Genomic DNA, 14,152 nt, shown 5'->3' with positions numbered 1-14,152 from the left:
ACACAGGTGGTCTGGCTTTAAGTCTGCTCCCAATCACTACAGTATGTTGCCCTTTATCCATCTAACATGTTCATTCCACAGACACTTCCTGGGCAGTCATTATATCCTAGAATATACTAAGCCTTAGATGATACATTAAAATCAATACCATGAAAGGATATTTAAAAATTATCTAATTTTGGACTTTTCTAAAGAGCACCATAAACAGATTTTTAAAAAAAATCATTCATTATAAAGTATTCAACATACATTTAAATGTTTCAAAATTAACAAATTATAGGGAAATGACTGCATCATTAAATATTATAAACTCTTACTTCAGGATTTAGGAGGAAAAGAAACTAAGAGCAGAAATCAGAAAGGGAAAGAGGAAGATGTCATCTCTCTTAAATGGCAATAGAATGAGGGATTCTCAAACTGAAGTGTATGGACTTCTTGATAGAAAGGTAAAAAGACTTTAATAACTTCTTTTCTTTTTAACCACAACAATAATAGTCCACGATAAAGACTTCTCTTATATGTATAGTAAGATTGCCTTTTTAAGGCAATCATCGGAGCCGAAAGTTCACTTCTAAATATATGAGCTTTCTTATTTTTAAAGGACAAGACTATAACTTCTATTTCTTTATTTTTATTTCCTCCGTAGCAGGACCTTAGTAAAGGAATCAATGGACAGATAACTAAATTTCATAACTTGGAATAATTATAAAAGGGCAAGCTGGACCCCTGATAAAGTATCAGTCAGCACAGTCATTTTCAAACTTAAATGTGCATCAGGCGGGTCTAATACAACACAAACTTCTCGGCCCAACCCTAGAGTTTCTCATTAAGCAGATAAGTTTGAGTGGGCCCAAGTATTTGCAGTTCTAACAAAACCTCAGATGATGCTGATGCTGTTAATCTGGAGACCACACTTTCGAGAACACAGTGCATTAGAACACTGAGGTAAAGGAACTCACATCATTTCATTCCAATTCAAAGCAGATTTACCTTGGGAAGCTCCAGATGTTGCACATTTTTAAATGAACTGAGGTCCACAGCTGCATCAGAAGTAGTAACAGTTGGCTCTGTCTGACAGAGGGAAAGAAATGACAAAAAAGGGCAACTGAGTGTTAGGAAATTTGATTTGTTTAAATATAAGGGCCACTTATTCAAAATTATTTTATACATTATATAGAATTATTTTACTACGTTTATTTATTTTAATACACTATTGCTATTTTAATACATTTATTTATTATAATACATTTTTGCTATTTTAACATTCTATGGAATTTATGAACATTACATTCTCTTCAAAATACTTACGAGGTGTAACTGGACAGCAATCAGTTGAGAGCACAGATAGACCAAGTGGCTTGAAGACTGCCTGGGTTTACTGTATAATGAAAACCGATGGTAGCCCAGCTAACAAATGGTGAAACTCAGTGACAGAGCATCAGCAGAAACACCATTCATTATTCTTTACTGTGTTATTTATCAAGTGAATTGAAAACTTTAATGAACGTTATTAAAATACTCCATTTCCTTAAGAGACATACTTAGTACAACTAATATGAAAACAAAATATATTACCTTATAACCTAATTATCTTAAATAACCACGTGGCTTAGTGGAACGTTAGGAGCAGCCGGAATGAGACAATGATTTGTACATCTATCTTATGTATACATAAGCTCTATGTTTATATATTCATTTAGGAAAGAATGTTTCTCTTCCTACAGGTACCCCCACTGATAATCACCAAAGTTCCTCTAATTTTAAGCTTTTCATTCTCTACTAACTCCTTTTATTCATCATACACATGTATCCAAAGCTTTCCTAAATCAAAACAAAACCACTCTCCCAATTCTCTGTCACCCTCTAGCCACTGCCTCTCTCTCTCCTTGACTTCTTGTCCATCATTTGCTTTCTCAAAAACCACTAACAGTCTCCTAGTTACCAAACCCAAGGGACTCTTTCTACTCATCTTCTCACTGGATTCTTGCTACATGGCAGCATGTAGAGCTGTGGAGTGTACCCTTGAAGGACACTCTTCTCCGCTGCTCTGCCACATGCCCTCCTGGTTCTTCATAGTCTCTGATCTCTTGGTTAGCCTTCCTCCTTATTGTTGCTACCACATGATTCTGCCCTTGGCCCTCTTTCTCTCTAAATGCTCTCTGTAGCAAGCACCTCAGCCTCCATGGCTAAGAAATGCCAAATCTGCATATACAGGAAATCATCTCTAAACTGGAGACCAAATGTCCCAATGTACATTTTTACCAGGCTATCCAACAGGCACTTCGTTCTTAACCTGCCCCAAATAGAATGTACCATATTTTTGCAAATATCTTTCTGTATTTTCTATTCAGTAAAAGACAGCCATCCCTGATGTCACTAAGTCAGATAGCTGAAAACCTTGTATATCCTACCTGTTTTATTCTCCAGTCCAAAGAGGAATATCTGGTATAAGGCAGAGTACTCAGAAAATATTTGTTGGATAAACACATCTTCAACCACTCATTTTTCCTCATGAGTACATTTAGTTGGGGATGAAGTATTATCAATTTGGATCTTAAACATCTGATGTAACCATTCCCTCTTCCAGCTTTAGTTCAGGTCCTTGTTAACTGTTTCCTGAATTATTCCAATAATTATCTTACTTCCTCTAACTTCTCTCCCCTGTTACCTCTGATTTTTCTCTACAGTACTGCCAGAGAAATTTTTAACTATACATTTCTCATTCTTTGAGCTCCACACTGCCTCAAAGACAAAGCTGGCACATGTTGGCCTATCAATGTATCCCATGATCTGACCCTGTCCCCTTTAACATTGACCCTTTCCCCACCAGCTCCCATTCCCTGCCCCTCATTGCTCAGTGATGCTCTATAATTTAGCTTCCTGCATTGGCCAAAGTCTCCATGCCATTCCTCACTCCATGCCCTCCGCTTGCAACATTTTTGCCCCCCAAATCTTCCAACATACACTTCATATGTAACCTTCCATATAAAGTTTTATCCTCAATTTCTTTTCAGAGGCAGAACTGATAACTCTTTTCCTACCCTCACTATTCCCTAGGCAGACTACAAGTACTCTTCACATAAGTGGTATGCTTATTTCCATGAGTGTCTTCTTATACTAGGATGTACACTCCTTGAAGGCCAAGGCTATAACTTATCTACCTCTAATATCCCTCTCTAAGTGTTATGTAATTGTTGATTGAATTAATAAGGCTCACATCGATCAAGTCTTCCCAGAGAAACAAACATAAGTTACATATACCTCCTTATTTTGAAGATTTTCTGAGTTAGAAGGCAAAGGTTCTACTGCATTTCCAGGACATACGGCCATCTGATTCACTGCATCTTTATTTCTAAAAGCAAAAAAACAACAACCTATTATAACATCATGGTATTATTTTCATTCTCTTACTTCAAGAGTCAGAAGGTTATTAGAGAAAATTATTTAACCCCCAAAACCTGGAACTGTGACACTTACAAATTTACAAACGTTTTCTTTTCTTTTTTTTTTTTTTTTTTTTTTTTTTTTTTTGAGACAGAGTCTCTTTCTGTTGCCCGGGCTGGAGTGTAGTGGCACAGTCTCAGCTCACTGCAACCTCCGCCTCCCAGGTTCAAGTGATTCTCCTGCTTCAGCCTCCCTAGTAGCTGGGACTACAGGCGCGTGCCACCACGCCCGGCTAATTTTTTTTTTTTTTTTTTTTAGTAGAGACGAGGTTTCACCATGTAAGCCAGGATGGTCCCGATCTCCTGACCTTGTGATCCGCCCGCCTCAGCCTCCCAAAGTGCTGGGATTACAGGCATGAGCCAGCATGCCCGGCTACAAATGTTTTCTTTTCATTCAAAAGAACTCAGAGTAGAAATGCTAACAAAAAGTATTTGGTAAACTAGCAAAAGAAAATGATCACCTGATAAAAATTATTTTCACTTTAGAAGGGGCACATTTAATGATTGATGAGGCATTCTGATGACTTCTTCCATATAAAATCTGACCATTGATCTGTGAGAAATAAATATCATTAGTTGGGCCTGAAATCTTAGTATCATAAAGTTTTATCATCCTTCCTCATTAATGAAAAGCACATTTTTTCTTCCTTTAAAATATATTTTATATTAAATGTTATATATTTTCCTCCCCAGAACATGAAACTGACTTTTCATGGTGAATAAAGAATAGCTCATGTTTAAAGCCAGCATTAAAATAATGCAAATGAAGTCTGACATCCATGGACTGCTGATAAAGAGGCACCACTTGGACCAACTGCAGGAGAGTAGACAACAAATTTCCTGGCAGGCACTGGGCTCCCAGCATGCTCTGCACAAAACGAGGGCTCTGTGGAAAAACTTGCGACCTGCAAGACCATCCTGGGAAGTTCCTTACTGTCATAGTTCCCACTTAGTCTCAAAACTCAAGCCCTGGAAATAGGTCACTGGGAGAAGAAATGCTGGGTAGATTCAGGATTTAGGCAGCAAACTGTGCCTAAACAGCACAGTGCCTAACGCAAATGACTGGCTCAGTCATTTGGTCATTTAGCCACTGCCTGACTGAGCCTCCCGTGTCTATAGGGAAACATACTCAGCATGAGAAGAGTATAAAGGCAGTATAAAATCACGTGGATCCCAGCCCAGGAGGGGCAAGGACAAACAACACAAGCAAATAAAATTCTAAACCCTATAAAGTACGGTCCACAAATGTATTTTGTTTGGCAGGCTGAGTTACTACTTGTTATTTAGCCTTAACCTTGACCCCACCCCACCTCACCCTCATCACTTCTCCCATTAGTGATTCAAGTTCCAGAATGTCCAGTGGGTCAGCCTCTGGGGAATGACTGGTCACTTGGCTTTTCAAAAACTCCTAATAAAAATGCAGCACACAAAACAAAGGCTTTTGAAGTGTAAGCTTTATTACTATCTTGGGGCAAAAATTGTTTCTGGTGCTACACAGTCATGACCTTTTAATGGAAGTTAATGGGAACATGGACTCTACTTAGTAGAAATTTGGTTTAGAGCCAGATTTGCTGCAATGCATCTATTTTATTAAGCAAGCAATGGCTTTCTCAGTCACTATAAGGTATGGGTGATCTTCTGGAAACTGACAGTTCCATTACCCTTATAAAACAAGAATAAATTCAAAATTTTCCACAAAAACTTACCTCTAGAAGCTCATCTGCAATTTGCAATCGACCATCTTTTCCTGCAGCTCCATTTGGATCAATACCCACTATGAAGACACTCATCCTGGATCGGTCTTTGTTCCCAGCAAGACTTAGGCCCAAACCACTATGACCTTTCTCCAGTTCAATCATATGCAGCTCGCCTGTTAGGGTTCCATAACGCTCTCTGATATTTTCTACATACAACAACAACAACAAATACATATTTACAGTTAATTTACAGTCAAATGCTTTACTGTGGAAAGCTATTTAGTTTTACCTCAAAAGGACAGATTTTATACCAAAATGTACTCTTTGACAGTTAAAAGCTAAATAGACTAGGCACTTGGGCATCAGGACTGGTTTCCTGGAGGACCCAAACTTTGAGGAATTTCTTTGCATCTAGGGTGCAGAGAGCACAATGTCTGATTAATCAGTTCACCTTGGAGTGGTTATACCAAAGAGAAGTAATTCATTTTACAAACTCTCAAAAGACTATGATTAAACCAGAAACTTGATCATTTGCAGAGGAGAACAGAACTAAGGCATCCAGAATATCTGTGTTCACTGATCAGTGGGAGCTTTTCTCCCACGGGAATTTCAACGTTGTGTATCACATCATGTTGGGCAGTTGCTTGATAGATATATGCAAAATGAAGAGAATGAGCTTTCTTATTGCACAGAGCTATTAGGCCAGGACAACTTGATATATGTATCCCAGCTTCGGGACACACGTCCTAATTAGATGAGACCATTTACATCTCCTACCCCACATATTCAAGAGGTGATGGTTATTGTGCACCCTCTTTAATCTAAGAGGGCTGACGCCTCACGCAGGTGCTCCAGTGCACAGCCACAGATGAGCGACCAGCCAACAGCCAGCACTACTTGACAACCAAGTAAATGAGCTGTCTTGGAAGTCCAGCCCAGCTGGGCCCAGTCACCCACTGCCCTTTGATAGATTAATAATGAATTATTGTTTCATGCCATTACATTTTGGGGTGGCTTCATAACAGAAAACCGAAACATTTCAGTTCACGTTTTCCTCCAGAGTACATTCTGACCACATTGATTGTTAGCAATATGCTCTAGTGTCACTGAGAACAGACTGAGAAAACTACAAACTTTACCAGTCATCTTAGAAAACGTTATTATATGGCTAATGGGCCAATGCCATGCATTCTACATTGATTCTTAACTGCATCAATTTCATAAACTATTTCCTGACTCCTTCCACAATACAGCAGCACAACTTTTATGTTCTGTACTTCCTAAAAAGATGTACTACAGCTTTCTTAAAGGAAATAATTCGATTTTTAAAATAAAACTTTTTAAAACAATGACATTGATAACTTTGGGCTAAATTTTAAATATTTTCCTGCACAATGGTATTTCCTTAGAAAACAGAGACTCCCTATTGGTCCTAATAACAGCTGCCTATGAAAGACTGCTGGGCGCCAGGCACTGTGCTTAGCACTCTTGGCACTATCTAATTGAATGTTAGCAACCTGAGCGGAGAACTCCATTTTAAAAAGAGAGATAACCACTAGGCTAAAGCTTAGAGACAGTTAAACAGCTTAGTCAATGCCTAAAGTTTTTATCTCCACAATTATACTATGTCACCATTCTGGTATAGAAAATACACCAGAAGTTCAAGGTGTGATATCAACAACCAGAATATCCTCATTCACATGAGGAATCTGATGCCCAGAAAGGGGTGGTGACTTGTTTGAGACACAGAGTGGCTGATCCAATACTAGCTTCTGAGAGAGTGCCCTGTCCTTATTAATTCTCATACAAAAGGCAGAGTGAGCTTTAACAGCACTTTTAAAGGAAAGGAAGAGCATGATTTCATGCCTCAGGAATGTATGCTGTATTCAAGCAAAACAAACACTATTTCTTTCCACACAGAATTGCAGTATATATCACAAAGCTGCAACATACTTGCTTATCCAGGGCGAAATCCTTGAGAAACTCAGAGCTATTTTAATACCTCTTACAATTAAATGCATCACAAAAACACAACTTACTCCAGCTGTAACCAAACTCATCCTCTTTGTCCACATCTTGTGAGATTTTGCTTGCAGATGACTGTGTGTGATCACTACCCATTTCGGCAAAGGCTGAAGGAGGGGGTGGGGGCACACTGCACAATGGAGCCTTCTCTGGCTCTGACTCTGACTGACTGGGTGCCTGTGGGAACAAAAAGAATGCAGTGGGTTTGTACAGTCTAAGGAAGAAAACTTCAAGAAGAAGAAATAAGAGTATACTGTCAAAAACAAAGACTGGCTTTAAAATATCTAACAAATAATGGAAAGCTCATATATGTATATAATATATATATATAAAATATCTAACAAATAATGGAAAGCTCATATATATATATAATACCTAACAAATAATGGAAGGCTCAGATTGTTAAATATTTTATATATTTTATATATATACATATATATATATGAGCTTTCCATTATTTGTTTGATGTTTTAAAGCCAGTCTTTGTTTTTGACATGATATTCTTATTTCCATATATATCTATGTATATATATAGATAGATAGATATGAAATATTAGATGGGATTCAGGTAAAGTTTAAATATATCAAACCAAGTAGTATCAGAGAATAATTCACTAAACTTTTATTTGCTATTTTAAGCCAATGAATTAATGAATTTGAAGTCTTAAATGACTTGGTAGAAAATTGTACAAACTTTCCCTTCTAGAAAAAAATGTCATTCAAAAGTTGTAACTTTTGGGTCTGGGTAAGATTTGAGGCATCTAGAAAAATCTGCCAAGAAACTGCAGAAAAAAAATTAACAAAGAAGTTGCCCTTCAAAGCTTATTAGTGAGACTAAATATAAATAATTATTTATTGCTACCTGAATCCTCTCTCCATATGATTCTCTTAACAAATCCAGGACAGCAAGTATCACACATGCAGGCTTGTCTACCAGAGAGCCAGTTTGTTAGCACAGAGCACACACTCGGATGTGAGAGGCATGGTTTTAAGGACAACACCAGCTTTCCCTTGCCAAGGCAGATCACAAGATAAATGAGGAAACACAGGAGACTCCTTAATAGAAAGCCAAAGCATGGCATACTGGCTGTCACTTAGGGTCATAGGTCCTATTTCGAAAAAAAAAAAAAAAAAAAGTACTTGGCATCATCAAGTTCTTATATTGCAAAAATAATTGCAGTTTTTGCCATTAAAACTCCAATTACTTTTGCACTAACCTAATGTTACAGATGATCAAACAATGTTAGAGTTTGAAAGGTCTTTAAGTTCCTGAGTTCATTTTATTCATTTTGCAGATGAATAAACCTTTGGAACCTGAGGCTACAAGAAATGAAAGTTTTTGTTTCGAATCAAACAGTGGTACTAGACTTCTTTTTGCTTAACTCTTAATCCAGTGCACTTTCCATTATATCATGTTGTCTCCTCCAACTTGCATAAATAAGACAGTACCAAACTCAAAGGTCAGGAACATCCAGCTAAAGATCTAACCTCGGTATGAAGTTGTCCCTGATACCTTGAACCTATAGTTTTCCTATATATCTTTATTTTACTTTTTTACTGCATAAGAATTCCTCTGATACAATGTTTTATTATATATGTTTATATCCAGAAAAATATTATGATTTTTTTAAAAAAACTGACTTCTTGTAAGGATACATTAAATGATAAACACGCACAAATACTTAGAAATTATTAATTGGTGCCACGAATTAGAATACCTAAAAATATATGTAACACTAGAACTATTTGAGACGGAATGCGACCTTTCTTTGTTGATTCAGAAAGCACTCAATTTTCTGGCAAAGCAAAGAGCTGACTGATAGAGATTTAAGGGCGTAAGTGTCAGATTACAGAATCTGCTGTATTGAAATGTTCAGTCTATATGTCATTGGACAAACAGATAAAAGTTACTAATGTAAATGGAACCCTTGTTATCTTCCCAAATGCTGTGCCATAAATGTCTCAAATTAATAATATACCAATAAAAATGAACAAACACACACACATAAAACCCTCATTTGGTCCAATCAAGTTTCAGTATCATAGTAAAGAGGAGCAAGGTATGTACTTCAGAATTTTTCTGGCTAAAAAAAATTTACTTCTCTGTAAAATTTTATCAAGCATTGATTAAGTCCATTCCATTTTTAAAAGGTAAAACAAAAGCTAGTTTAAACTTCCCATAATTTTAACAAATCTATAGATGACATTTTATAGATCTTGCTGCATAATTTTTCTGAGCTGTTATTTTAAGAACAAACAAACAAACAAAACCTGCTTATCTGAAAAATTGTCTGGGATCTCAGGCACAACATTTTCATACTGTGAGTAAATCAAAATGGTGCCCTAACCTACCTGACTAATAAAACCAATATAAGCCTCTATTTACTTGAGGGGCAATCAGGTGTTATGTTTTCATATCCCTGACACCCTCATTCTCATCAAGATCATGTATCTGCCTCGTTAGTGACACTTTTTAAAATTTATTTATGAAAACATAGCTCTTTAACAAAGATTGTTTAGCCTTCCTTGTCAAAAATGCAGTGTATACTTGAGATCACTCCATGCCGTGTATGTATACATCAAGTACAGCACACACATAAAGCACACTGTAACACACCCACATACGAAAATTCCACACTGACACAAACCTTAAAAGGTGTGGGAGCAAAAGGGTTAGTTGGGGAACAATGGAAGATAATTCTACTTGAATTCAGTAATTCCTATAGCAATAGAAAACATATTCCTTCAGATATAGCATCTTTGGTTATCCATATCAATAACACGGTATTTGTTACAATAACATGGAAGTCTGATGAATATTCATAAAGTGTTTCCTGAAAAAAATTGTTGATGGCTTTCTTCCTTTTCATGATCAAATTATGGTATATAAATTCTTATAAATTTGTGTTTCGATTTTGGTTTTATAATTTCATCAGAAAATGAGAAGATCCAAGTATAGATTTACGAGCACTGAAACAGTTACGTTTCCTGATTCAGGCAATTACATGGGCATGCTTCATGAATATTCAACAGACTCCCGCATGTACACATACACAATTATTTGTGCAGTGATTAACTCATGGAAGAGCTTTTATGATCACCTTGTAGAAGTATGAAAAGGATTTAAATTAACACATGGTTTTAAAGAAATTATGTGTGAAAGTATCATACATTTGGCAACTAACAAAAATTTAAATATCAGAAATTTTAAATGACACCAAAATGAAAGAAAGGCACTGGACTCATGATTCTCCCTTACTCTTCAGAAGGGCCATTTAATTTCAGCAATAAAAATAAATATTCTCTGGCAGGAAAATGTGCTTAAGAAAGGATCTGCATGCCCACTCCAAACAGCTTTGTTTTTTTGTTTTTTTTTCCCTGCCCAAATGTAGCAAATAGTGAACTGGGACAAAGACACAGTAGTAACAAAGAACAAAACATTTGCAAAAGGCAACCAACAGCAAGACAATGGGCATTATCCAACCTTGTCGGCGTTGATTTGTAGAGAGTCAGCAAATGGGTTAGTGCTGCTGCAGTTGTACTTAGGGTAAAGGTTGTGCAGCAAGGAAGGCAAAGGGGATTTCTAAAAGGAAACATAAGAGGCGCTGAACGCAAAGGAAATGTATTGAAAACAACTCAGTTTTAAAAGCAAAGTACATACCGATTTAAAGAACTGCCTGTGTGAAACTAGAGCCTATCAGATCCAGTCATTAATAGCAACATCTTAAAACAGTCTGAAACTAAAGATTTGTCTCTAATGACCTGAATCTATACCTGAGTCTAAATCAGGCCACAAACCACTAAGGAAACTAGTTGTCAAACTGATCCCAAATTTCTTTTATTTTTGCTCAATGTCTTCAGTATTACTAACAGAGGCACATATATTTTGCCCATCTTATATATTAATACATGTTTTATGAATACCAGTAAACATGTTCAAAATTAAAACCACAAAATTTTTTATCTACATCTAAAAGCTAATTTTTTAAAAATAATCTGTCTAGAATGCAAATTATAAACTGGTCTGCTAGTTCATTGGCAACCTTCATTATTCTTTTATTTTGCATCCTAGTAAGGAAACTTTCCATATTTTGACTTGATATTAAAGTGCTTCAGAGCAATTGTATTTTTTAAATTAAAAAAACAGTAATTTATTAAAAAATGAACTCCTGTAGAGTGGTGTTCTCTATTTCTGCCCAGTTTTTGTGGAGGTAGAAACATGGAGATTCATGTTTTACATAAATTTCCTATAAAATTGCCCATATTACCAGAGAATTTATGAGGCTTTAGATAATATTTGAAGTCCTGCCTTAGAGTGTTTCTCAGAGGTTTTGTGGCTTGCCAGTAATAAGCCCTGAGCCAGACTGTTAGAGTTGAAAATACATATTAAAGTCAGGATGACTGCCAGATAGAATTTAGCATTTTCATAGTTTAAAAAAAAAAGTAATTTCCTTAGCACAATAAATTCTTCTCCTTCTTTTCACACCCGCTATCTTTTTCTTTTATTGACTATATCTTTCAGGGGAAATTGCAGACATTTAAAATTCATTTTGGCTCCAATTAAATGTTTGTGTTACTTTTCTCTATAAAAAAGCCCCACTGGCAGGCATCAAGTATAGGGAGAGGTTGTCATGTGACACCACGCTGTATGAGAGAACACTCTGGAAAGACTCTATCCTCAGTATGCCTGCACTAAAGCTTATGCCACATTACCCTTTCAATCTGCTCTTCTTGCAATGTTTTTCCTACAGAGGGAAGACAGGAAAAAGAAATGGGCACAATGACATTTCTGCTCATCTCAACTTTCTCCCTGCTTTTCAGTTTAAAATGTCAACTCCTGCTTTACAAAAGAGAAGATCACAAATACCAAGGCACATGACCATTTATTAACGTGGAAGAAATGACTAGGCAGAGGTGACAAATATATCCTAGGCAAAATAATTCAATGCTATGGAAGGTGGAGATTATTTCTAATCTCCATACATTGGACTTTCAGTGTCCTGTATAATTCTGTAGAACATCAGAAAACAAAACTAGCAACAAATTTAAAGAAAGCTCTAGTTTTTAAATTTTTATTACTTTTGCTTTCTTTTTAATTTGCAGATCTCAGAGGATTAGAATTTGGCCCTGATAGCAAAGTGTAAAAGTATAGCATAGGCACAGCAGACGAAATGGTAGATTACTCTATTATTAGGAAAAGATATTTAGAAACAGACTATTTCTTATTAAAAAACCAATGATGAAACTTCTGTTTATAGTCCCAGGGGCTGAGAAAAGCAGAAATATTAACAACGAAGAAGCACAGGGAAGACAAAAACATTCTCTGGCCCATTCTAAATGGCGCCCCCCTTTCAGTGAGAAAATATGGTCAGACTGAATTCTGTGAAGGGTCATACTGGTGAAATTACCAGGGCTAGTTCTGGAAATTTCTGATTCTTGAAGAGCCTAAGGGCCAAAGCAACTCACTGGTTTTTCAGCTTATGTTTAAGATTTCCTAGGAGCTTTATCCTATATCTACAGATAACACAATTACCAGTAAGAGACTTTTAAGTATGTGCATTTGTGATTGTTCCTTTTAGATTACTGGAGACCTAATTATTTCCATAAGGAAGTAAATCATTGAAACAAAACATATCTCATTTTAAATGCAAAATTAACTTTAATTTTCTAAAGCAAAATAAGTATGACTTGACTAAACATGTCATTCATAACAAGATTTATCCTGGAACAATTGCTGTAAAATCAGGTATCATTATACCTCAGAGAGCAAAATAAGAGTATTTTCCAGGTGTATGAGACAAGATCTTCCCGGCTCATTGGAAAATGTACCTGACATTGAAAGGAATATTTGTAGTTTTAAGTTTTTAAAGCAATATTGAGAATCACTATTCAGCAATTTATAGTATTGTCCCAAACGATGTAAAAATTGTAAATTATAAATAAAACAAAAAAAGGACTAAAATCCACCCACACACACAAAAAATAGCTTTAACTTAAACACCCATTTAACATTATTATGCTGTGTCTATGTTTAACACACAAATGGGAATAAATGTAAAAGGATTTATAGTTATTTAAAAAAATGGAATAGCTTTGTAAAGAATGCAGCATGATGCAGCCCTACCATTTGGCAAATTTTCTTTCTGAATGGATAATTATTACCTAACAATAAACAACTGAATGATTAAAAATTGCAGATGTTGAAGTGCTTACATTAAAAACTACTAGATTCACTCTTTACAGTAAACCCAGACCACAGTTACACCTGTCTTCACAACAGAAGGAAGGGCCATTAAAATAAATCTGGTCACTTTACCGTCCATGGCACAGAATATTGATAAGTTACTTTGACAGAGCTCATCTAAAGAGCTGTTGGTTATTTTCATCATTTGAACCTTAACATCTTAAATTCTTAATTTCACAAGTTAAACTGAGCCCTTATATCTTAAATTCTTAACTTTAGAAGTTAAAATTAAATACATTTTACAGATAAAATTAAATATTTTAAGTTTTAGACGATGCGTTCAACTTCCCTCACATATGTTGATATTTTTGTTTTAAAGACAACCAACCCTAAAAACTAGTAAGCAGGAAATTCAAAGAGAATCACTATGATGGGGGTTGTTAACTTAAATCCAAAAAAGGAGTCTGTAAGTGCTTCAGGACATCTAGGAAATGGTATGCAATTTTTGAATGGATGTGTATGTTTCATGTGAATCCAAAATACTTAATAACTGCTGCATGTGAATTTTTTTTTTTTCATGAGGCATAAAGAAGGAGTTGAAAAAACAGTTTTAAACTCTTGGCATAATTTTCATCTTCAGCATCAAGTCATAACAAATCCAAAGCCTCGCTCTGTATCTTTGCTAACAACATTCATTAAATGTAACTTACATTTTCTAAAATGTTTTTTAATGCTATTTTACCTGTGGTGACTGATGGCAAAACGGGTTGGTAGGTTTCTGTCCACCAACAGCTACACAGTGA

The 14,152-nt window shown here is 35.9% G+C and overlaps 1 protein-coding gene across 34 annotated transcripts in view; it reads right to left on the bottom strand.

Moving 5' to 3' along the window:
* Positions 1-14,152, bottom strand: part of MPDZ (multiple PDZ domain crumbs cell polarity complex component) — a 176,497-nt gene that overhangs the window by 27,184 nt on the left and 135,161 nt on the right. For 20 of the 34 annotated variants that reach the window (XM_034967150.4, XM_034967155.4, XM_057298759.2 and 17 more), the window contains 5 exons: positions 7,180-7,342; positions 5,150-5,346; positions 3,905-3,996; positions 3,262-3,352; positions 991-1,071 (listed from right to left, as the gene is read on the bottom strand). In XM_034967150.4, coding sequence (XP_034823041.1) covers positions 991-1,071; positions 3,262-3,352; positions 3,905-3,996; positions 5,150-5,346; positions 7,180-7,342 — 624 coding nt within the window. Of the gene's footprint in view, positions 1-990; positions 1,072-1,308; positions 1,408-3,261; positions 3,353-3,904; positions 3,997-5,149; positions 5,347-7,179; positions 7,343-10,649; positions 10,749-14,152 lie in introns of all 34 variants that reach the window. The other 14 variants (XM_034967135.3, XM_034967137.3, XM_057298754.2 and 11 more) reach the window with 2 other exon arrangements.

Source organism: Pan paniscus, chromosome 11 (genome assembly GCF_029289425.2).
Source record: "Pan paniscus chromosome 11, NHGRI_mPanPan1-v2.0_pri, whole genome shotgun sequence".
Classification (NCBI taxonomy): Eukaryota; Metazoa; Chordata; class Mammalia; order Primates; family Hominidae; genus Pan; species Pan paniscus.
The sequence above is the reverse complement of the archived record's forward strand: the minus strand, read 5'-3'. Positions and strand labels throughout refer to the sequence as shown.